Consider the following 24,879-nt stretch of genomic DNA (forward strand, 5'->3'; position numbering starts at 1 on the left):
TAGAGGAAACTATTAATGTAATTCATTTAAATTACAGAATACCAAAAGATGATGGCTTTGGAAAATGTAAAAGAAAGTTAAAGATGTTTTACTTGCAGACAATTGGCATAAATTACATCCTTAATACTTAACACACAGGTTATTATGGATTTTATGTTAAATAACTATTGTATAATTTTAATTCCTTAAAAAATATATTCTGATTTGTTGAACTAAGTTAAATATCATTTTTACCAAAAAATATTAATTTAATACAATGTTATTGAGTATTGTTGGAAGCGTATGTAATTCCAGAAATCTTACATAAATTCTTTGTAAACAGTGTTAGTTATATGGGTTGGAGGTAAGAATAAATTAATTTTTTAATCTGATATCGGTTACATAGTTTAGATGGTAGATTATATGTCTCAAGGTGGGGAATTAAGCTTTTTAAAGGAGCTAAATAAAGAAATACTATATCAAACATCAACCTCTTTAAATACACATAGACTAAAAAGAAACAAAAGTTGTGACTTGGTAAAGATACAAAGAGCGGTCACAATAAGGCTTTATGGTTTTTGTTCTGCAGACAGTCATCTCCTGTTGTGGGGGTCATGTTCTTGGTCTTAAATGAAGTCATAAAATATGTATTGCGTCCAGACTCTCGAGAGCTTTTCAATGTAAAGTTCTGTATACACAGAAGTCATGATTAGATTGACCCATTCTTTATTTTACTATTTTTTGTTATTATGATTCCAGAGAGTGATATTGCATGTTGGTTGGACATGCAAGTTAAGAATTGAATGCTTATGCAACAATTCTACTTACTACTTCTTCTGTTTAATATTCTTGTCAGTGGTGACAAAGACTGGCAGTCTTCAAAACTGTGAAAAATACTTTTAAATGAAGATGATTATGGTGTATTTTTTAATTTAGTCAGGCAAAGTAGATAATTAAGGGTAAACATGTTTCTAAAAAAAAAAAAAATGTTCATTTTTGCACTTGTTAAATCTAATTAGGCATGCAGCAAGCCTAATGTTTTCATGGAGTATTGAACAAAGGTAACCTTAATTTGGATTCCAGATTATTGCATTATAGTTGCACCTACACCTGAGCAATCTACCCGCTCATCTGACAGTTCGATTGATGTTCTTTTTATAAATTACTGCATGTTTTTCTAGTTTTTGTTTAGAAATCAAAATTACGTTGGTGGAAAAAATCATAATTAGTGGCTAAATTAATTTAGTACTAATGTAGTACGATGTTAGCCATTATGGGTGTTGTGAGAAGTCAAGCAAAATTAAACCTTTTATTGGCTAACTATAAAGATTACAATATACAAGCTTTCGAGGCAACTCAGGCCTGGAATATTGTAATCTTTTTAGTTAGCCAATAAAAGGTGTCATTTTGCTTGACTTTCTAGCTAAATTAAAACAAACAAGTTTGTATTAACAGTAAGGGTAATATGTTTTAAGTTTGTGCTTTGTAGTAGTATTTTTTTTTAAAATATTGGCAATTTCTGCATTGAAGTAAGTTTTACTTTTTTCTACCCCAGAATAATCAGTTGTATTATGATCCAAACACTGGAATATACTATTATTATGAAGCTGAGAGTGGTCGTTACCAGTTTCACTCTCGTGTGGATCTGCAGGCTTATCAGACACATACAGAGTCAAATTCAGACAAAAAGTCAAAGAAGAGGAGGAAAGCCCCCTGAAAAGCACTCAACTAATGATGATAAGGTATATTTATTTAATTACTTACTTAGGTTAAGAATTTTCATTGCAAAAGTAGCATAGGCTTTTGCATCTCACAAAGTAGATGTCTATGTAAATGGTTTTCGTTTCAGTTTTCGTTCCATGTTTAGAAGAAAGGAGGAGTCAAACTGCATGTTTTTTACATTTTCAATTTTAACACAATTAGAAATTTTATTTCTTAATTTTCTTTTTCTAGTTATGCTTTTTGACTGCATTATAAGTAGTGGCTGTATTACTGCATTTGTATTATTGGGTCTCAATCCCAAATCAGAATTCATGAAAATCTAACCTGATGTGTGAGCTACAGTGCATCTGGGAAGTATTCACAGCGCATCACTTTTTCCACATTTTGTTATGTTACAGCCTTATTCCAAAATGAATTAAATTCATTTTTTTCCTCAGAATTCTACACACAACACCCCATAATGACAACGTGAAAAAAGTTTACTTGAGGTTTTTGCAAATTTATTAAAAATAAAAAAATTGAGAAAGCACATGTACATAAGTATTCACAGCCTTTGCCATGAAGCTCAAAATTGAGCTCAGGTGTATCCTGTTTCCCCTGATCATCCTTGAGATGTTTCTGCAGCTTAATTGGAGTCCACCTGTGGTAAATTCAGTTGGTTGGATATGATTTGGAAAGGCGCACACACACCTGTCTATATAAGGTCCCACAGTTGACAGTTCATGTCAGAGCACAAACCAAGCATGAAGTCAAAGGAATTGTCTGTAGACCTCCGAGACAGGATTGTCTCGAGGCACAAATCTGGGGAAGGTTGCAGAAAAATGTCTGCTGCTTTGAAGGTCCCAATGAGCACAGTGGCCTCCATCATCCGTAAGTGGAAGAAGTTCGAAACCACCAGGACTCTTCCTAGAGCTGGCCGGCCATCTAAACTGAGCGATCAAGGGAGAAGGGCCTTAGTCAGGGAGGTGACCAAGAACCCGATGGTCACTCTGTCAGAGCTCCAGAGGTCCTCTGTGGAGAGAGGAGAACCTTCCAGAAGGACAACAATCTCTGCAGCAATCCACCAATCAGGCCTGTATGGTAGAGTGGCCAGACAGAAGCCACTCCTTAGTAAAAGGCACGTGGCAGCCCGCCTGGAGTTTGCCAAAAGGCACCTGAAGGACTCTCAGACCATGAGGAAGAAAAATTCTCTGGTCTGATGAGACAAAGATTGAATTCTTTGGTGTGAATGCCAGGCGTCACATTTGGGGGGGAAACCTGGCACCATCCCTACAGTGAAGCATGGTGGCGGCAGCATCATGCTGTGGGGATGTTTTTTCAGCGGCAGGAACTGGGAGACTAGTAAGAATAAAGGGAAAGATCACTGCAGCAATGTACAGAGACATCCTGGATGAAAACCTACTCCAGAGCACTCTTGACCTCAGACTGGGGCGACGGTTCATCTTTCAGCAGGACAACGACCCTATGCACACAGCCAAGATATCAAAGGAGTGGCTTCAGGACAACTCTGTGAATGTCCCTTGAGTGGCCCAGCCAGAGCCCAGACTTGAATCCGAGTGAACATCTCTGGAGAGATCTTAAAATGGCTGTGCACCGAAACGCTTCACATCCAACCTGATGGAGCTTGAGAAGTGCTGCAAAGAGGAATGGGCGAAACTGGCCAAGGATAGGTGTGCCAAGCTTGTGGCATCCTATTCAGCAAGACTTGAGGCTGTAATTGTTGCCAAAGTTGCATCGACAAAGTATTGAGCAAAGGCTGTGAATACTTAAGTACATGTGATTTCTCAGTTTTTTTATTTTTTAATAAATTGCAAAAACCTCAAACTTTTTTTATGTTGTCATTATAGGGTGTTGTGTGTAGAATTCTGAGGAAAAAAATGAATTTAATCCATTTTGGAATAAGGCTGTAACGTAACAAAATGTGGAAAAAGTGATACGCTGTGAATACTTTCCGGATGCACTGTATTTACATGACATGGTCTTGATGTGGCTGGAGCGTTTGCCTACATGCTCAGCTAAGCCCATGTCACATTAGACGACTTTTCCAGTGATTTCCAGTTTTTCACCATCATTTTACATAATCTAAGCTAGTTGGAAGTGTGCTGCTGTGAAGGCAACCACATAATGTTGTATACCTAACAGCTGAGTCCAACTAGTCTGCAACTGGCTGAGATAATATCACACCTGTTTGATTTTTCTCATTATTCAGAGGGGCAGGCTGGTTGCGCAGGATAGCTGACAACCAGTGAATTCTCACCTGGAAGTACAATTCATAGAAAGAATATAGCGATGAGGAATTAAAATGAATGTGTTATAAACTTCACAGATCGAAGAGAAGCTTGTATGTCTGTCTCATGTTTTATTTACTAGATTAGAATGGGAGGAAAAAAGAAAAGTGGCTGAGGCGGCAGCTGCATTAACCCTTTGCACGGCGGCTGCTCTGTCACAAACTGAAGAGAAGCATGTTTGTCTGATGTATTTTACATACCCTGAAAGATTTGGGGGGGGGGGGGGGGGGGGGGGGGGATTAAAGTCTGAAATTTCTGCCCTCCTCGCTGCGGCTGTTAATCCTTTATACATGTAATGCCAGCTCCTTTAGTAAACCCACAATTCACTGTCGGGAAAAATGGCCAAGCACAGCTGCATTTGATTAGCACTCAGTAAATGTGACGAGCTGCAGTTTGATCTTGTAATTTGATATGATGCAGCTATGAGATCAGTGATTATGATTATCAGATCTAACATACCCCACAACAATAATTTATGTAATCTCACATCGGCTTTACTTGAAATTTTTGACCTGAGCTTGAGTTGTAATATATTGGCACTGGTAAGGCATAAGTCTGGATCATTGCATATTTGTTTACCCTGATGCTCTTCAGTTTTCTACATTTTGAAAGCAGTTTGTTGTCTGCACAGAAAAGCTACAGTATGTTATGTGCCTCAGCATTTTCTGCTATGATTTTCTCTGAGTACATTCAGAGAAGAATATGGATACAGAATGAGTTATTAGTCATTTGACTGTATTATTCACGGTTTATTATTTTTAGTTAACTGTTATGTAACTGTTCAACTGATAATCCTAATGGCTGAAGAAATTTGGAATGAGACAAATAGCATTTTAATATCCATAGAATTTGTCTCTCGTCATGCTACTCTCCTTTTATCGTGTTGCGTATTTCACCAAAATGATGTAATCAAGCCACATCCTTAAATTCAAATCTGATCATGCTGTTTAAACTTGGATAGATTTTGGGTAATCGAAACCGAAATGTAATTCCATGCCATGCTCAAAAGTGACCTTTTTTTCTTATGCGAAAAAATCTATATACCATGTGTTACTTTTTTTATTGGGGATATTTATACCAAATGTGAAAAACCTGCTTCAGGTATGTGGAAAAAAATCATAACCAAGTCACATCAGAGTGGTAGTATAAACATGACTTGTATAGAAACATTTTGAATTATTTACTTTTCAGCAGTGGCGAACCGTGCATTTCACACCTAGGCCTTCAGTAGTAGTGCTCCATCTGAATCAACCCGCCCCTCAAAAACTAATTTATGGTTATAAAAACCATCATAATATGCAGAAATACAGTATAAAGAGCCGTTGCATCGCAGATAACTCCTGTAGCCACAATAAATGCCTTTATTGAATAGACAAACCAGGGGTGAACAAGTTCCTTTCTATTGCAGCTACAGCCGTGACACACATAAAAAACATCAATAATAACTCAAACTTGCAATATTATTTAGGAAAATCAAAACATTTTACTCGCCAAAAATTCGGATTATTTGTAAACAAAATCCATCCTCCTCTCTTTCCTCAAAAACAGTTCAATTACTCTGTCGTACAGATTATCTGTGCGCTTCAGTTCCATCACGAAGTCCCTTTCTATCGCCATCGAAGCTAATGCTGAAAGTCGAACCTGCCCTGTCGTATTTCTGGCATAAGTTTTAATTCGCTTTAGGCTGAAAATGTCCACTCGACAGAAGCAGTGGACACAGGAATGGTCACCGCCAAACATACCAATGTGTACAGCTGCCCCATGCTCTCATTCAGATTTTTCTGATGAAGGAAGTCAAGGAAATCGGTGGGAGATTTTCCTGCAAAATCATCCATGGCATACATTACAGTCAGTTCTGTTTTTAGCCGAGACAGATCAAAAAGTGCTCCGTGGATCTGTGTTAAACTGGAGAAGGCTGCATGTGGGAATTTTTTCTTGTATTCCCGAAACTTCTGGGGGTCGAGGAACATGACAGACATCAGTTTTTCGTTGTCTTGAAATCTGGTCTGTGTCTGGCAAATAATATTGTCCAGAATCCTGCCATGCAGTTGGTGGTGGTAGTGCGCGCGAGGATCTTGCGCTTGACCTCTTCATGCGCTCGGAGCGCCTGCGGTGCATTTAGTGGCCTCGTAGAGTTCCTCATACCGGCTTCTATCTCGCTCAACGGTATCACAGAACTCCTTTACCCTAGCCAGACAAAACTGCACATCCAGTTTTTTGTCCTGTAGTGTTGAAAAGAGCACGTCTGAATACTCAGAAATGCCATGGAATGTGTGAAGCAAAAAACAAAACTCAAGATCATCCAGACGTGCTTTAAAGCCATCAGCACAGCGCACTGTGTCCTCATCATACTCGTCATGATGCTCCAGAATGTGATGAAACAGTTCCTTTAGAGCATCTCTCTTCTCAAAGACCGTATTGACCACTATGGATGTGTACTGCCACCGTGTTGGTGCCACACGAGGGAGACGCCGCTGGCAGATTTCGTTCAGTAGTTGCGTGCGCCGAGGCGATCTAGAAAAAAAAATGCAGCAAGGCCATTGAGGTGGCCGAAAAAGATCTTGCATTCTTTAAGCTTTGAGGCCCCTTGAGTCAGTGCTAAATTGAGCCGATGTGCTTAGCAGTGTATGAATAAAGCCAAAGGTGCTCTCTCTTTAACTTTAGCCTGCACCCCATTTAATCCAGAAGACATGACCGCTGCGCCGTCAAAACACTGTGCCACAACTTTACCCAGACATTCATTTTCCAACAAAAATCAGATAAGACCTGCAATGTCATCGGCTCGCTTCCCACTGGTAACATCTTCAAATCTGACAAATCGCTCCTTGACACCTGTGCCCGTTAACGTAACGCAGGACCAGTGCTAGCTGCACTGCGTTACTCGCGTCTGTCGTCTCATCCACCATAATAGAGACGAACGGTGCTTTTTTAACATCACTTATCTCTTCTCCCATCACTTCAGCAATAGCAGTGATCAGGTCGTTTTGTATTTTACCCGACATCCCACTAAACACTTTATTGGTGGACAGGTGGTAATGTAAGTCCGTGTTGCTCTCAGCAATGAGAGAAATAAGCTCCACATAGTTCCCTCTGTTATTGGATCCCGCGCTTTCATCGTGTCCCTGAAATGAAAGTTCCTGTTTGCTCAAAAAAATGACAGTCTATCAGTCTTTTTAAGATTTCTGTTTTTCTTCACCTTTTCGTTGTGGAGCTCCGTTTCCCTGCGTATTTGCTCGTTCAGCTGTAGATCCACTCTGGTTTCCGCAAAAAGTTTTGGAAAGGCACCGTGGCTGGTAAGTGTCCAGCAGTGCTTTGATGTCTCGTTGTTGCCTTTGTTAGGCAAGTCAAATTTACAAACCCAGTGTGGCTCCAAACACCATGTCGACCAGTGGCAAATAGCAAGCACTCCCAGCAATACAATTTGCAGTGTTCCTCGGACCCTGTGAGCCTGGGGTACCGCTCGTAGTTGGTAACCTGAAAGTGGCGGACAAATCCTCCTCCTGGTTGTGACAGGCTAGCTAGCTTCGGGAGTTGTCCGACCTTTCTTAACAATGTCCAACTTTTCTTGAAAAGTCCGTCTTGAAAATGGCCTTGAAAGCAAATCTGCCACCAAATCTATTTCTTCTCCTCCTTCAGCCATGGGGTGACAAAATAGCTATCACACCATCCTATCCAATCAATGGGTCTGAATACAGTGACGTTGCCGTACGCCTTCTAGAGGGCCCTAGTGAAACAAACTCAAAATCTGATTGGTTGAAGCAACAGTTTAAATCGACATTTATTTTGTGTTAGAGGGCCTGCAGAACGGATTGTGAAGGCCTCCTGGGCAGACTCCTTTGACTTTGACCCTGCCTGGCAACAAATGATGGCTGAAATGTGATTGGTTAAATGCTTTAATACGAAAATACATGTCTGGAAGTAGCACAACCATCGGAAAAGCTATGAAAGGAAGCGGACAGACTATTTGGAATTATTTAATAAGTATTCATGCGCAGAATATAATTAACATCAGCTTGTGATTCAGATATTTTTTTTTAGGCCAGCAGAGAAGGCCTTGCAGGCCCTGACGGCCTGCCACTGCTTTTCAGGGTTTTGTGTTTACATTAGGCTTCAATATAAGTGTTTTTAATAGCTCTGAATGGGTTAATCCTAGTGAGTGAATGCAAGATGGTTTTTTTTTTTTTATCACATAAAGTTTGTTTTCATTCTGTATTTTGGGATGTTTTTCTTTGTTTAAAGTGGTACCTCATTGGCCCATTAATTGCAAACTTAATTTTAAAGCACATGCATCATGTGTTGTCATCACTGTGATTGATTGGGAACACTTTATACATTTAGGTGCAAAAGTATTTGGTTTCAGAAGGGTGTAATTTTTTGGACCTCCAGAATGCAGCAGTAGAAGATAAAGATGCAATTATAATTTTAAAAATGCATCACAAGGAACACATGAGAAATATCGGAAGTAACTTGTGCTAATTTATTTATTTATATTGATGGTACCTCAGTTTTAAAAAATAAATAAATAAATAAATAAAATTGAACATTCCTGTGAAGTAACAAGATTATTTGAATAAACACATCCATTTGAAGTATCAAGTATAAATAAGGTGGTCTGTCGCAGTTAAAATATGCCCATTAACAATGCAAACATTTTAACTACAACATTTATATAGCACATTTTCATGCAGTCAGTATAGCTCAAAGTGCTTTATAAGATCTCAGAGAATGTTACATGAAAAGAAACATATTAGAGAATAAGTAACAAAGAAAACACAAATCTATACGATCTTTAAAAAGATAAATATCGATATCATTTCTGGACAAAGGCAGAACCTTAACAGACCGCCGCTTCACGTCGATTTTGCTGGCTAATAGACTGCTGCATCATAGCACAACTGGAAATTCCACCTGCAGCTAAAATCAGTTCAGTACATGAGCAGTTCTCCACATTAGTGTTTATATCTGGTAGTGCCATGCTGACAGTGTATGTACCCAAAAAGAAGTCTGTCTGCATTCTCAGTACCATGCACCGTAGCGTGGAGATTGGGCAAGATCGGGGTAAAAAAAACCCCAATGTTTAAATAACCTAGTGTTTTCAGATAATGATGTTTTCATGCATGGAAGTGTGTGCATTTGCAAGAGAGGCAGAGACAGATTTGAGATCATTCGTGTGGTTACTAGAAAATAGAATAAACACTTTCGCAAAGGTATAACGAAACAAGTGTGCTTTTTTTCAAAAATAACACTGAAAAAAAAAATACACCAAGAAAACATGATTCATCAGCATTTGTGTATCTGCTTATATCCCTTTAGTAATATATTTTGCAAGTAGCAAAAATATACACCAGCTGTTAAAAACATACATTTGATAGGAGTCATTATTATATAATAGTAATAACAATTGCAGCTCACTACTCAAAACAGTAAATGCGGGAAGGACCCGGGATCAGACCCGCAACCTCTTGATTATGAGGAAGCAGTTCTTACCTCTGAACCAGCTAAAAGGACTTGTCTACTTTGTGTCAATTGGTATTTGGACATGTAAATTGTATAATTTCTTTTTCTTCTGTTCTTGAGTAAAACGCACTTGTTACACGTTTTGTGAAAGTGTTTGCTATTTGGACTTCAGTCTTCACACATTATACACATCAACATTTTGTCATTATCACATGAAAAAAGCTTCTGTTTTATTTGTGTATTCAAAATTTCTTGACTCGCATTTCCTGGCCTCGTACATTTACACAGACTGTTGTAGATATGGAACACACACAAAATGTATGTATTCCAAATAAAGATATATTATTTACCCTATACAATTCCAGGCACCTAACTCCCAGATAAAGTGACTTCAGGTCTGAGAATTTTGCATCTGACTTCAGCTGCTTCAGTGGAGGATGAATGAGCAGGCTGCCTGCTGCCAGTTGTGATTGGCACATTTGTAAAACAGATGATGAGGGGGGTGCGATGGAATTAAAAGTGGCATGGCATTACTATATGAATATTTTCATAAGCTTCAGGGATTCTAGTGTTAAACACTCAGAAGACAATGAACCAAAAGAAAGCTCCTTTGAGGTAGAAATATTGAAATTTTTCCATTAACTGCTTTAAGGTTCATAACCAAAAGTAAAGTTAATTTTCAGTAAAGTGAAATTCTTTACACAAGACCATGAGTAATAATTTCTATCTTATGCTTTCTAAAGTACATTCACTGTAAACATTTTGAGTTCTCAGATCTACAAAAGCCATCACTTAGTAAGCATGTATTTTTTTAGGTTTATTAACAATGTAATTACAATATGTAAATCACTTCAAAAATCAGGATTCTCCCCCCCCCCCCCCCCCAAATGTTAGAAGTAAAGGGAGAAATCATCTGTCAAGAATAAAAAATCTGCAAAAGTGTTTCTCAAAATATCAGCTAATTCTTGTGCAAAATCGTGTGTTGTACTGAAAATGAAATGTATGCCAAAACCTGGGTTTATCCCTCACTCATGATGCTTCCATGGTCCAACCTGTCACTCTTTGTTTTAGCAGAATCATCAGTGGACTATTGTGCGTTGTATAGCATATACACACACACACACACACAAGTTTCAATGATCAGCTAGTCAAAAGCAGATGTTATCAGTGTAGACTAGAATTTTTTTTCTTTTCTGTTGCCAGCCTGTAATAGACATAAGTGCAAATAATTAAATGGAAAAGTAAAAATGCACTTGTCTGTTAAATACATGACGTGCCGCCCTAAAGGTAACTAATTAGTCTTTATTATTACATTCTTTCCCCTTTATTTGCTTTTGTGTTTGTGTAATTCCAAAGGTCATTTCCCTCACAAAACTTAGTCATCTTCATATTTATGTAGGATCCTGGTATTTCTGCTTCTTTTCTAAATAATCCTAGACCAGTTCAGTAGCCTATGGCATTGTGGCACAGTTGTTGGTACTGCTGCCTCAGCAATGGAGATTACACATTGTCCATGTATCTGCATGGATTTTTTCTGGGTACTCCAGTGTTCACGCTGCATTCCTAAATATGTAAAGATTCGGTTAATTCGCTATTTTAAATCAGTCTTGTGCGTGTTGATCCTGTTGTGGACTGTGTTCAGGCCTTTTCTTACTTTGATATCAGTGCTGCGAAGACAGCCTCTGATTGCCTGTAACCCTGAATTGGATTAAATGGATCTGAGGATTTTGTGTTACGGTTCCATAGAGGAATGCAGTAGTGCTACTCATAATAATAAATCAGTTTTGAAATGTTTTGAGGTGAATGAGATATATTTTATAATAAAGTAATGTCTTACTTATTCCTCCTGCTTCATAGATGCAACAGTTGTGTAAATCAGTGGCTAGAATGAAGATTTCTTCTTTTGGACATTCAGACACAAACAAAGGTACATTGGCTTTATCGTTCATAACTCAGTGGTAGAATTTGACTGAATGGCTGAAATTAGACTTTAAAAAATGGCGAAGAGAATGAACATTTACCACAGTTTAAACTTATGTTCTTGGCTAATGTAGTGTAATTGTGGAGTAAGATTTTTAAGTACTTTGAAAACAGGTGTTAGATTTTGAAACAAGGCATGTCAGAGTTTGAGATATTGATTGGGTTGGTTTTTCTGTTTTTAGTTGTTAATGGTGTTTTCAATTTGTGTGTATTTAATTGCTGCCTCTTAATTAAGGTCAGTCTGAAGTCATTTTAGGTCAGCTAGATTGTATTACATACTAGTGGAGAGTAACATTCAAGCACCTGGAAGATTTTTAAACGGCAATAGGTGTTTTACAAAAAGGCTAACAAGCAGTCGAAATTACGACTGAAACAGCAAGCAGTAACTAAATACCTGTTCTTTTCAAACAAAAGCTGCTGCTAAATTAATAAGTTAATGAAAAGTCTGTCAAAAGAAAACTAGACAATACGGTCTATAAGCCCATCACCTGCAAAAGATGGGATATGTAAATTGTTAAACTTCACTGGAAGTGTTTGAGCTTGACTCAAAGTTTGATAGAGTCACAAAAGTGAATCTGTAGCAAGCTCAAAGTATTTTTGAACCACTCACCTAAATTAAAGGCAATGGCTAGATTCAGACTGCAGAAAATAGGTCTTGGGCTCAAGTAGTCAAAGATTAACACTAGAATTACCAGAGCCTACGAAAAAACTCGTAAATCCGTCCCACCTTAAATCGCGTCTTAAATCCGTTTGCACCTCTCTGCCAGAGTCCTTTGTCATCTAAATGTGCTGATAAACCAAAGCTACTAGCAGCCAGCTATTCCATCCCCCCACCGACTTAGAATGAACTTCTCTCCTAGCTCAAGCCTTGCCTTGATTTGATTACCTGGGATTGAAGTGGAGTTTTACAGTGGAAATAATTCTAGCGTTATTTGGAATACACGCATTTCATGTGTGTTCTATTTCTATAGTAGGCTGTGCAAACACATTTTTAAAACAGAAACGTTTTTCATATTCTAATAGTAAATGACAAAATGTAGGCATAAACTATATTACGTATGAAGCCTGAAGTCCATATATCAAAGAAACACTTTCACAAAAGGTACAAATAAGAGAACACGTGCGCTTTCATTCAAAAAATTAAAAAAAAAAAGCCGCGTTAGCATGCCACATTGACAGCCTTACTACAACCGCCGCGGTGGCGTAATGGTATCAGCTCCTGACTGGGGATCAGAGGGTGGCGAGTTCGATCCCGCACGGCTCCACTTCGAGAAATTAACTGCATTTATTCTTACAATTTTAGAATAACAACATAAATTTGATTTCAGTCTGTAACAGCCGGTGTAACTTATGATACTGGTAAAGGTTAGCTTTTTTTTTTTTTTTTTTTAATTCACTTTTCATTTTCGCAGTCGCATTCAGAATCAATCCATACAACCCCATCTGACACAGCTGGTTTCACATAAATAAAAGTGCACTTTTATTCAAGACTATAACCGAAGAATAAAGAAAGCAAGTTACAGTTGGTGGTTGATACGACAGCTTGCGTGGTGCAATGTTAAGAACTGCTGATTTCCGATCCGTGCTATATAAAATCATCACATTCAAATATTAACAGTTCCCACACACCCAAGGTCCACCATTCCTACATTTACGACATGTGTACTTGTTGCAGTGTACACACCTCTCTGTGCTATGGTTCCTATTACAGTGAATGAGCACCTGACACTGTACTTTCTTCCCTGGGGGAAGCTGAGGTCTTAGAACGGAAGTTTGTTGATGCTGTATCATCTTTTCTTTTTCCATCGCCTTTTCCTGTAAGAAGCGACGACGAAGTTCCTCTGCAAGGTGAGCCATGAACACTCTTCTTTTCTCAGCGGACCCCGTGCATGCCTTATACAGTACGTGTGCGTTCATCGCTGCTAGGTCAAGGATGTTGTAGAACACAGCAACCGGCCACCTGCGTGTTCCTGTTCGCACTGAACAAGCACGTGCCTTCTGGTCCATGATGTCAACGCCACGCTGGGGAAAAAAGAAAGACAAATATATGTGACATTTTGAAGAAATCATTTTATCACCAGAATAGCACCAGAATACTTCGTCACACTAATATTTTTTTCATTAGCATACCTTCATGTGGTTGTAGTCTGTGACCGTGTTTGTTTTGTTTTTTTTTATCTTGCCCAATCTCCACATCATGGTGCATTGTGCTGAGAATGCAGACAGACTTCATCTTTTTGGGCACATACACTGTCAGCATGGCACTGGGAGATCTAAACACCAGCGTGGAGAATTGTTCGTGTACTGAACTGACTTTAGCTGCAGGTGGAAGTTCCCGTCGCACTTTATTCATGGTGCCAAGCAGAGTTGTATTGCGGTGCAGCAGTCTATTAGCCAGTGAAAGTGACGTGAAGAAGTTGTCTGTTGTTACGGTTCTGCCTTTTTGGATTGCGGCAGATTTGGAGACAAAGTACATGTGCAATGCCACTCCTTATTTAGGAAAAGATCCCAGTCGTCCCACGGGAGAAAGACTTTCCGAGTCTGTGGTCATAAAGCTTATGGAGCCATTTCTGGACAAAGGCAGAACCGTAACAACAGACAACTTCTTCACGTCACTTTCGCTGGCTAATAGACTGCTGCACCGCAATACAACTCTGCTTGGCACCATGAATAAAGTGCGACGGGAACTTCCACCTGCAGCTAAAGTCAGTTCAGTACACGAACAATTCTCCACGCTGGTGTTTAGATCTCCCAGTGCCATGCTGACAGTGTATGTGCCCAAAAAGATGAAGTCTGTCTGCATTCTCAGCACAATGCACCATGATGTGGAGATTGGGCAAGATAAAAAAAAAAAAAAAAACAAACACGGTCACAGACTACAACCACATGAAGGTATGCTAATGAAAAAAATATTAGTGTGACGAAGTATTCTGGTGCTATTCTGGTGATAAAATGATTTCTTCAAAATGTCACATATATTTGTCTTTCTTTTTTCCCCAGCGTGGCGTTGACATCATGGACCAGAAGGCACGTGCTTGTTCAGTGCGAACAGGAACGCGCAGGTGGCCGGTTGCTGTGTTCTACAACATCCTTGACCTAGCAGCGATGAACGCACACGTACTGTATAAGGCATGCACGGGGTCCGCTGAGAAAAGAAGAGTGTTCATGGCTCACCTTGCAGAGGAACTTCGTCGTCGCTTCTTACAGGAAAAGGCGATGGAAAAAAGAAAAGATGATAGAACGGAAGTTTGTTGACGCTGTAAGACCTCAGCTTCCCCCAGGGAAGAAAGTACAGTGTCAGGTGCTCATTCACTGTAATAGGAACCATAGCACAGAGAGGTGTGTACACTGCAACAAGTACACATGTCGTAAATGTAGGAATGGTGGACCTTGGGTGTGTGGGAACTGTTAATATTTGAATGTGATGATTTTATATAGCACGGATCGGAAATCAGCAGTTCTTAACATTGCACCACGCAAGCTGTCGTATCAACCACCAACTGTAACTTGCTTTCTTTATTCTTCGGTTATAGTCTTGAATAAAAGTGCACTTTTATTTATGTGAAACCAGCTGTGTCAGATGGGGTTGTATGGATTGATTCTGAATGCGACTGCGAGAATGAAAAGTGAATTAAAAAAAAAAAAAAAAAAAAAGCTAACCTTTACCAGTATCATAAGTTACACCGGCTGTTACAGACTGAAATCAAATTTATGTTGTTATTCTAAAATTGTAAGAATAAATGCAGTTAATTTCTCGAAGTGGAGCCGTGCGGGATCGAACTCGCCACCCTCTGATCCCCAGTCAGGAGCTGATACCATTACGCCACCGCGGCGGTTGTAGTAAAGCTGTCAATGTGGCATGCTAACGCGGCTTTTTTTTTTTAAATTTTTTGAATGAAAGCGCACGTGTTCTCTTATTTGTACCTTTTGTGAAAGTGTTTCTTTGATATATGGACTTCAGGCTTCATACGTTATATAGTTTATGCCTACATTTTGTCATTTACTATTAGAATATGAAAAACGTTTGTTTTAAAAATGTGTTTGCACAGCCTACTATAGAAATAGAACACACATGAAATGCGTGTATTCCAAATAACGCTAGAATTATTTCCACTGTAAAACTCCACTTCAATCCCAGGTAATCAAATCAAGGCAAGGCTTGAGCTAGGAGAGAAGTTCATTCTAAGTCGGTGGGGGGATGGAATAGCTGGCTGCTAGTAGCTTTGGTTTATCAGCACATTTAGATGACAAAGGACTCTGGCGGAGAGGTGCAAACGGATTTAAGACGCGATTTAAGGTGGGACGGATTTACGAGTTTTTTCGTAGGCTCTGGTAATTCTAGTGTTAAGTAATTGAAAACAGCACCCCATCAGACTGAAATCAAGAAGTTTACTTAATAGTAGTGTAGTAGTGCTTTATTCAGGAACTAATTGAATGTATTTTATCAAATTGACTAAAGTTTGTTTATTTAGCTAGCTAAATAAATTGTTAGAACTGACCCTCTGTTCTAATAAGTACACGTTTTTTTCTCTGTCTGTTTTTGGACCAGGTATAGCCTTATTCTGTTCACTCTGGATGATTTCATCAGTATTTCTCAGGTCCAAATATCTGTCCAAAAAGCAGTGTTTTGGTAGCATACCTGTTATTTTTATGAAAGGAAGGTTGCAATTGAAAGCAAAGTTACAAACACAAATGTCTTGTATCCCCTTATCTTCCAAATTTGGTACATACTGAATTTTAGCATAACAGGCCTTGCTGCACTCTGCTGACCCCTAAGTCTTTTTTTTTTTGCAATTTCTTAAGCCATAAAGTCACAGTACAATTGTCTCTCTCTCTCCAAACACTGACTGTACTTTTGGTGGTACTTAGTTATATTTATTATAACTCACTTCCTGGAAAACACACATTACCACCATCTACTGTAATGAAATATGATGTTGATATGGCAAGGTTTATATTCTGCCACGTAGTTCTGGTTTAACTAAAATTGCAACTACAGCAGTATAGTCCTTATTTGATCCCTCCTTTCCTCAAAACCATCTCTCATGCTACATACCTTTGTGCTTCCCTTTGCACTTTTAACCATCCTTACACATTTCACAATATTCAGAACTTACTTATAACACACGTACTACCATTTCACGTCATTTAAAAAAATCATACATATCCTTATCATGTATTCCTATTAGAGCCAAAGTTAAATTTAAACCACTGTGCCAAGTCATCCAACTTGCCAGCCAGTCCTTTCTGTTTCTATACACGATGCTTCTCTTGTACTGTCTTTCATAGTCGTTAATAATGTGTAGCCCCCATACTTCCATTCCTTATTTAACAACCTTTAATTGCTATTTTGATGGGCAGGGACTATACCTATTTAGATGCTGATTGCCCCCGTTAATGGCAATGTATGCTTGGAGGAAACTTTCTGTTTTAAGTGAAGCTTTAACTTTGTTGGCCACTTAGAAAGGACCAGTGGGATGTCATGAAGAAAAGTGTTTGTTTGAATTGTAGTGTTTGTCCTTCCTTTTGGTTGTATAAGAGTAAGCCACTTTGCTAAAACATTGCATTCTCTAGGATCATTAAAGATTATTTAATTAGAGAAGTCCATGTGGGAGCTACACATTCAACCAAGAGGATTCAGGCTTCTAAACAACTGAGTCTTTGCAGAATATTCATTGCATCATATGCCATTTCCTTTACGGGTTGTTCATATTTACCTTTTTCACTTACTCAAGCTTATCTTTTTACGTTAAAGAAACTGATTATGTAGTAGAGATGGGCGAACCCTGCAGAGTTTGGCGAAATCATGGAAATGTTCAGTAACTTCATTGAACTCCACAAAATGTATCGAAGTTGATGGAGAAGGAGGTGCTGAACTAATTTTGAATGGATTATGATGACGCAGTGGTGTTTTAATCGCCCTGATGTGAGCTGTGAGGCAGCAGTGCTAACCACTGCACTACCTTGCCTCAAACAAGAAAAGATGCAGGTGGAATGATAACCACAAATAAAATACAACAAATGGCTACAAACTAGCAATGAGTATTAAAAAATGTACATCATTGCACTCAGAGTTCCAGTCTTGGGGTGCACATAGCCATGTGACAGTGGCGGCACGGGACTAGCTTGTTCCATTGTTTGAAGTTGCAGCATCTGTGCAGATGCTTTGTAATTTTTTTCTTCTATGATGTCACAAACACCTTGTAAACAGCATTAAATCTTTCATTATTATTATTTGACAGGTTCGCTTGTGTTTTCTTTCTTAGGGAGGGCTCCTTCATGGTTTGTTTTGGAAGTAGTTGTAGCACATTGCTAATTATGTATGCAAGTTAGCCATGCTGCACTGCCAGGTGCAGGGATTCGTGTTAATATCTGGTGACAATACTCATAATGTTGTCATTATGGTCTGCTAATGTATCGCTCAGATGAAAGTACAGCATGCTTTTTGTTTTATTTTATTTTTTTTTATGCATGTAGGTTGGAAGGCTGGAGTACTAATCAGGTAGTGATATGATGCATGCAAGAAGCAGATTGGCAACGAACTTACTGTATTTATATGTGAATGTTCTGCTCATGACTGCTACAGCTCTGTAATTTCATGCTGGCTTCACAAAGCACCATGGGCTGCTGGGGAAGAAATTGGTTTGTGGAAGGTATAACATGGGATTTAATGTCTTTGGCTGTCACTGAAAATCACTCAGTCTATCACTACATGGGACAAAGAAGGTCATTAAACAAATCAAACACTGGCGATCCAGTTAGTAGGCTGCAGAAAGCATCCATAGCTTGGCAATTGTGGATACACAAAGATTGCTGCATGACTCCATATTGCAGAACAAAGCACTGGCAGCAATATTGAATTATGTTATGAAGATTATTAAAAGTCTTTCAAAATTGGTTTGTAATAGCTACAGATCCCAACTTAGAACTACCTCATTGTGTTATGGGCTTGAATAGATGTCTCCTGACAAGAAATAGTACATTTTGGTAATTACTTTGACCCATTTGAAAACACTGCCCTCTTTTTCTATCATATTCTCAACAAGATTGATTAGTTCATCCTAGGCTAGCCATTTAGTAATAGGTGAAAAGTGGATGGCTTACAGTGACTATGGTTTGTTGGCAGATGCATGCTCAGGTTATTTGATTTTATAGCATATTGATGGCTCTGGTGCTGTATCAGACATTGAGCTTACATCCACTATGTAAACTTGTATTTTGTGTGGAGCTGAATGCAAAAGGCTTGAGCAATCTGTACTAATTGCCGAAGCCAACTGTTTTGTGATTACCCAACTTGCCGCTTTTTTTTTTTCTTTTTTTTTTTTTGTTTCCGTACTGTATATATTCTCTGAAGTGTGTTTCCTTTCTTAGAGAGGGCTCCGTCCTGGTTTGCTGAACACACAAGGCTTAAGCAATCTGTACTAGTTGAGCAAACTTACTATTCTCCGAAGTATACAGCCATATTTATATATTTCACTTTAATTTTAAACCATGCTTAAAATGAGTTTGTTTTATGTGCACAAAAGTGTGTTTTTTTGCTTTTTACAATTAAATACTGAAGTAGTTTTATGCCGTGCAGCTGAATGGCTCTGAAAACTTTTTTTTTTTTTTTAATTAAAAACACATGCTGTGTGCAAGTAAATTATTTTTTACATAAACTCAAACGGTTTCAAGCTATCTGTGGTATTTATAGGGCAGAACAGTAAGGAAGCATTATCCGGATACTGGGCTGGTAGTTCATTAGTGAGAAAAAGGGAGGCAGAAACCGCTTGGCATAGCACTGGCAGTTATAGTAACTAAAAATGTGTGTCAGTTGTACAAATACTGCACAAATTGTAATCTGCACTACAGACTGAATTTAATGTGTATTACAGTTATTTGTAAGTAGTAATTTGATAACCTTCAAATTTCTACCTGATCATGTTATAAAAAAAAAAAAAAAAAATAGAGCAAGGCAAACGGAGGTGTTTCAAAAATTGTAACTTACTGAATTTGCTAATATAGTATATTATGCTGGGGTTAAAAGTAGTGCTGTACAGTAATCCCTCCTCCATCACGGGGGTTGGGTTCCAGAGCCACCCGCGAAATAAGAAAATCCGTGAAGTAGAAACCATATGTTTATATGGTTATTTTTATATATTTTAAGCCCTTATAAACTCTCCCACACTATTATAAACATTTCACGCACAGTTATACAGCATAAACCCTTTGTATTCTCTTAGATATTAGGTAAGATTCGTTGAAATTATGCGCGATTATGTAAACACAGTTTACATACAGTAAAACCTAAATATTATTTTAAAGATATCGAGCGTCTCCGATATCAATACGTTACAGCCATTACAACAGACAGGCCACCAGCAATAAATACGTACAATGCAAGAAAAATTGTATACAGTAAAATGTGTGTACAGCGACACTAAACTATGTACATGTAATAAGTACTGTACGTAAATAATTCATTATGGTTACTCACCAACAATGACACGACGACTTGTCCGATAATGATGAGTTTAATTTTACTGCACAACAAAGGATAGCGTTACAGCTCTTCTAAAGGAGCCTCTTCAGGCGACTGTGTAGCACCGCCGTTGTTGTTCTTCCAGCACTCTTCAATCCAAATCCCTAGAGCAGATTCCATCCAGACTACTGCCTTATCACGTCCACTTGCAACTCATTTTGCGCCCTGATTAAAGGACACTGCGGCCGTAGATCTTATATGCTTTTACTCCTTTTATAATAAAAAGAATCGTGGACTCATTGATGCTGTAATTGTATCCTGCAGCGGTGTAGCTGTTTCCTTCCTTCAACATATCCAAAACTTTTACCTTTTCTGCAATCCTGAAGCATTAGCAGTAACGTGCATAAATGCTGAATGAGTGAGATTAGACTTCCTGGTTAATGCAGCACTCCGTTGCTGAGCCAATCAGCAGCACACAGGAACTTAACCACGTGCTCTGATTGGGTAGCTTCTCAGCCATCCGCCAATAGCGTCCCTTGTTTGAATCCAAATGCGTCCCTTGTTTGAATTCAAATGGGCAAATCAACTGAGGAAGCACACGTACTGTAGACCGCAGACATCCGCGAAGCAGTGAAAAATCCGCGATATATATTCACATATGCTTACATTTAAAATCCGCGATGGAGTGAAGCCGCGAAAGACTAAGCGCGATATAGCGAGGGATCACTGTACTTTATAAGAATCACTTGAATGTCATCTCTCATGGAGGGTATGGAAGCAGCTCCTTTCTATGCCTTCATGTCTTTGGTGGAGCATTGGTCTTTGGGTTGTGCTTAGTGCTAGATGATTCACTGTTAAGGAATGCAGGTATATACTGTGACCTAAGTGGATGATTTTGTTTCTCTCTTTCAATATAATTCTGTCAGTTTTTATGATAGCTGTTTGCCAATGTTGTTTTACAACAACAAAAGTATGCATACCAGTGTTAAACTGAATTGCAAGTCAGTCATATTCACAAGGGACATTCTCACTGGAAAGGTATACATATTTTTTTAATTGATTAACTTATAAGTAGGAGGTTTTAACACTGTTGTTTGCTTACTCTTATTCTATGTTAATTAGTATTGTCTTATTTTAATTGTCTTTTTTTTCTCTTCATCATGTAAAGCACTTTGAGCTACATTATTTGTATGAAGATGTGCTATATAAATGTTGTTGTTTGTACCACTTCATAATAATTTAAAATGCACAGCAATTTGTGGGAATGCATCTCCTTTGGGTACAGGGTGAGATACAGGGTTTAAGTAGTACAGATGTCGGATAACAACCTGCAGTGTGTTTTACATAGAAGGCATAAATTCTGCCTCATACTAGTTGCTGGAGCTATCACCACAAAGGGAATCGCAGTGTGTGATTAATGATGTGATTGTTTCAGAGCTTTTACACTGATACCAAGATGTGTGTTGTGCCATCTGTAGCACAAGGTGTGGGTGATTTTGGGAGCCGTTTGATTTAAAGAATTCAGTCATTTGCTTCAAGATTGAACCCCATACTACCTTTACCACCAAATCACAATAATAAAGGAGTGTGTTTTCATTACAGTCCATGAGCATTAGTGGTTGTGTGACAGGTGGTACATCCCTGCTTTAGAATACACATCCTTTCATAGCACATCTTACAACACTGGAAATTTAGCTAAACGTAAAAACCCATGAATGTCCTGGAAACTGTGGTACAGTGATCCCTCGCTATATCGCGCTTCGCCTTTCGCGGCTTCACTCCATCGCGGATTTTATATGTAAGCATATTTAAATATATATCGCGGATTTTTTGCTGGTTCACGGATTTCTGCGGACAATGGGTCTTTTAATTTCTGGTACATGCTTCCTCAGTTGGTTTGCCCAGTTGATTTCATACAAGGGACGCTATTGGCAGATGGCTGAGAAGCTACCCAACTTACTTTTCTCTCTCTCTTGCGTTGACTATCTGTGATCCTGACGTAGGGGGTGTGAGCAGGGGGGCTGTTCGCACACCTAGACGATACTGGACGCTTGTCTAAAAATGCTGAAAGATTATCTTCACGTTGCTATCTTTTGTGCAGCTGCTTCCTGAAACGACATGCTGCACGGTGCTTCGCATACTTAAAAGGTCGAAGGGCACGTATTGATTTTTGATTGAAAAACAATCTCTCTCTCTCTCTCTCTCTCTCTCTCTCTCTCTCTCTCTCTCTCTCTCTCTCTCTCTCTCTCTCTCTCTCTCTCTCTCTCTGCTCCTGACGGAGGGGGTGTGAGCTGCTGCCTTCAACAGCTTTGTGCCGCGGTGCTTCGCATACTTAAAAGCAAACAGCCCTATTGATTTGTTTGCTTTTCTCTATCTATGTGACATGCTGTGCTCTGGACAAGCACTCCTTTGAAGAGGAAGATATGTTTGCATTCTTTTAATTGTGAGATGGAACTGTCATCTCTGTCTTGTCATGGAGCACAGTTTAAACTTTTGAAAAAGAGACAAATGTTTGTTTTGCAGTGTTTGAATAACGTTCCTGTCTCTCTACATCCTCCTGTGTTTCTGCGCAAATCTGTGACCCAAGCATGACAATATAAAAATAACCATATAAACATATGGTTTCTACTTCGCGGATTTTCTTATTTCGCGGGTGGCTCTGGAACGCAACCCCCGCGATGGAGGAGGGATTACTTCCTAATGCAACTTTTAAGAATTTTTATTCAATATCTCTCCTTTTTCTCATAATACAGTAAAGTAAACCCTTATTTTCATATTTAATAATGGGATTAATCTTCCTTTCTACTAGTTTCCTATAAAACTCCATATGGGATACGTTAATGTTAACTTTTGGTGTTACTCTAGACATTGCAGATATTCTTGTAAGCGCTGAATTAGTTGTGCACCTGGCTATATGTTTGTGTTTAAAATGTAAAAACTTTAAACTTATAAAACGTTTTTTGTCTTCAGTGCTACACATGAAGTACATAGGATGTGCAGACTTTATGCCATTTTTTAAGGAACCCAGAACCAGATTATAAATGGGTTATTTTAGCTGGATTTGGACACAAGTACTTACATTTTTGCACATTCTGCCCTTTGGCATGATGCACTTCCAGTAAAATTACTGAAAGACATCTGTAGAACAGATAAAACACTGAAGATTTTTCTCAAAAAATGTAGAAGGGACAAAAATGTGCATTATAGAGATACCTACTAGCCATTTGAAATCAAACTTTTATAGAAATGAATATTTAGTTAATATGTAAATTAGAAAAGGGTTGTGTGGAGCTCCCTATATCTATGCAAAAGGACAAAAGTCCAAGTCTTGAGTCCTGGTGCTTCCTGTCTTGCTATATGTTTGTGAGATATAGACACTATCCAGTGACCTGAGACGAAGGTTGGACTCCTGTCTTCTGGTTCTGTGTCTCTCCAGAAAATCCTTGGGTACCGAATGAGTGGTTGCTCATGGAGTCCAGAATGAGGCACATTACCTGCATTGTGAGGGAGCGTCAGTTACGGCACTACGGCCATGTGAAGCGTTTCCCAAAGGGTGATACAGCTTGTAAGATCCTCATTGTTGGGGACCCGAGTGGCTGGACCAGGCTAAGGGGTCGCCCACGTAACGCCTGTTTGCGGCAGATAGGTCATTTCCGGAGGGTGGGACTGGACTGCATGTCTGCCTGGGTGGTTGCCAACCGGGATCCAGAGTTGTTTCGTCATGTAGTGGGTGCGGCAACGCACTGTTACCAGTGCATGCTTCCCAACTTGACTTGATTTTGTAAATAATTTAGTAAATTGTAAGCTAAAGGATGACAATCGTTCAGAAGTACTAGATAATTCCTCAGAGTTTTACATTTTTTGGTCTGTTGTTTGTGGGGGATGTCTTATTAATATGTACTGTAAATAAAGCAATCACACAGCATAAAGGTTTGGGGTTTGTCCGGCCCCGTATACGGTACAGTTTTGCAATATTAGTTTCAGGTCAGAAATATTAACCAACATATCAGAAAGTCAAGATGGCGGAGTGGGGAACATTTATGGAGTGGGACCGGAATTGACAGAGGAATGCTGGGAAGGAACCAAGGTGGTAGATGGGAGCCATGACGTCATCAGAGATAGACAGAAGGAAGGGATTGAATATGGAAGTAGCAGTACGTGGTTATGGAATCTGGGCATTTTTATGGTGTGTTGCTTCTTTCTTTCTGTGGGAAATAAAGAGAAAGGTTAGTACCCCGCTTTTCCCCCTTGGCCGGAGTTTTCTCGGTGCGGTTTGGGTCTTTACGTAGCTCCCTATGTGCGCGTGCGTGACAGTACCTTGCTCATTGTCAATCAATGTTCCTATAATTACTGTAAAATTATCCTATTTAATAAAGCACACCAAGTATGCAGTTTATCAGTAGATTGTTTCTGAAAGCACTAAGAAGTGATCATTTCTGAAATGCTAAATCACATTTTAGATTACTACTAATACATCTTTATAAAACTGAATACCTATAAATACTAAAAGATGAGCTAGTATTGCTTGCTTACCTTACTTCAGAATATTCAAAAATAGTTGTTAGAATTCAATTTTAATTTTGGCTTTTATTCCTATCGAGTTTGTGCTTTTATGTTTTGTGTTTTATTTTCAAGTTAAGCACTCTTATTGATTTATTGCAATCACTTAGAGTATTTTCAGAATCCTTGTATCAACCTGAAAACAAAGTTAGTGAAAGTTTTATTATGTATAACATGGCTGCATTTATGATTTATCAATAGGCTGCATTATCATCAATAGTCTGCATTTTGTGAAAACGTTCCTTGGCTTTTATGGTAGATATTTTTTGGCACACTAAAATAAGAGGGTTACTGACTTTGTAACCTTTTTGATATTCTTTAAAAGGATAGATCAGAAGAGGTGTTAACCATAGACGATATTCAAAAGAATGTAGCGGAGGAACAGGAGCCTGATCAGAAACGGAAGAAGACCGTAATCTCTTCTGAAATCCT

The 24,879-nt window shown here is 38.7% G+C and overlaps 1 protein-coding gene across 1 annotated transcript in view; it reads left to right on the forward strand.

Annotated features, from left to right (window-relative positions):
* aggf1 (angiogenic factor with G patch and FHA domains 1) overlaps positions 1-24,879 on the forward strand; it is a 54,114-nt gene that overhangs the window by 12,797 nt on the left and 16,438 nt on the right. Inside the window, exons 6-7 of the mRNA XM_051929483.1 lie at positions 1,535-1,693; positions 24,773-24,879. The exon at positions 24,773-24,879 is cut by the window's right edge and continues 227 nt beyond it. Of these exons, the coding sequence (XP_051785443.1) occupies positions 1,535-1,693; positions 24,773-24,879 (266 nt within the window). The remainder of the gene's footprint in view (positions 1-1,534; positions 1,694-24,772) is intronic.

The sequence above is a fragment of the Erpetoichthys calabaricus genome, chromosome 7 (assembly GCF_900747795.2).
Source record: "Erpetoichthys calabaricus chromosome 7, fErpCal1.3, whole genome shotgun sequence".
Classification (NCBI taxonomy): Eukaryota; Metazoa; Chordata; class Cladistia; order Polypteriformes; family Polypteridae; genus Erpetoichthys; species Erpetoichthys calabaricus.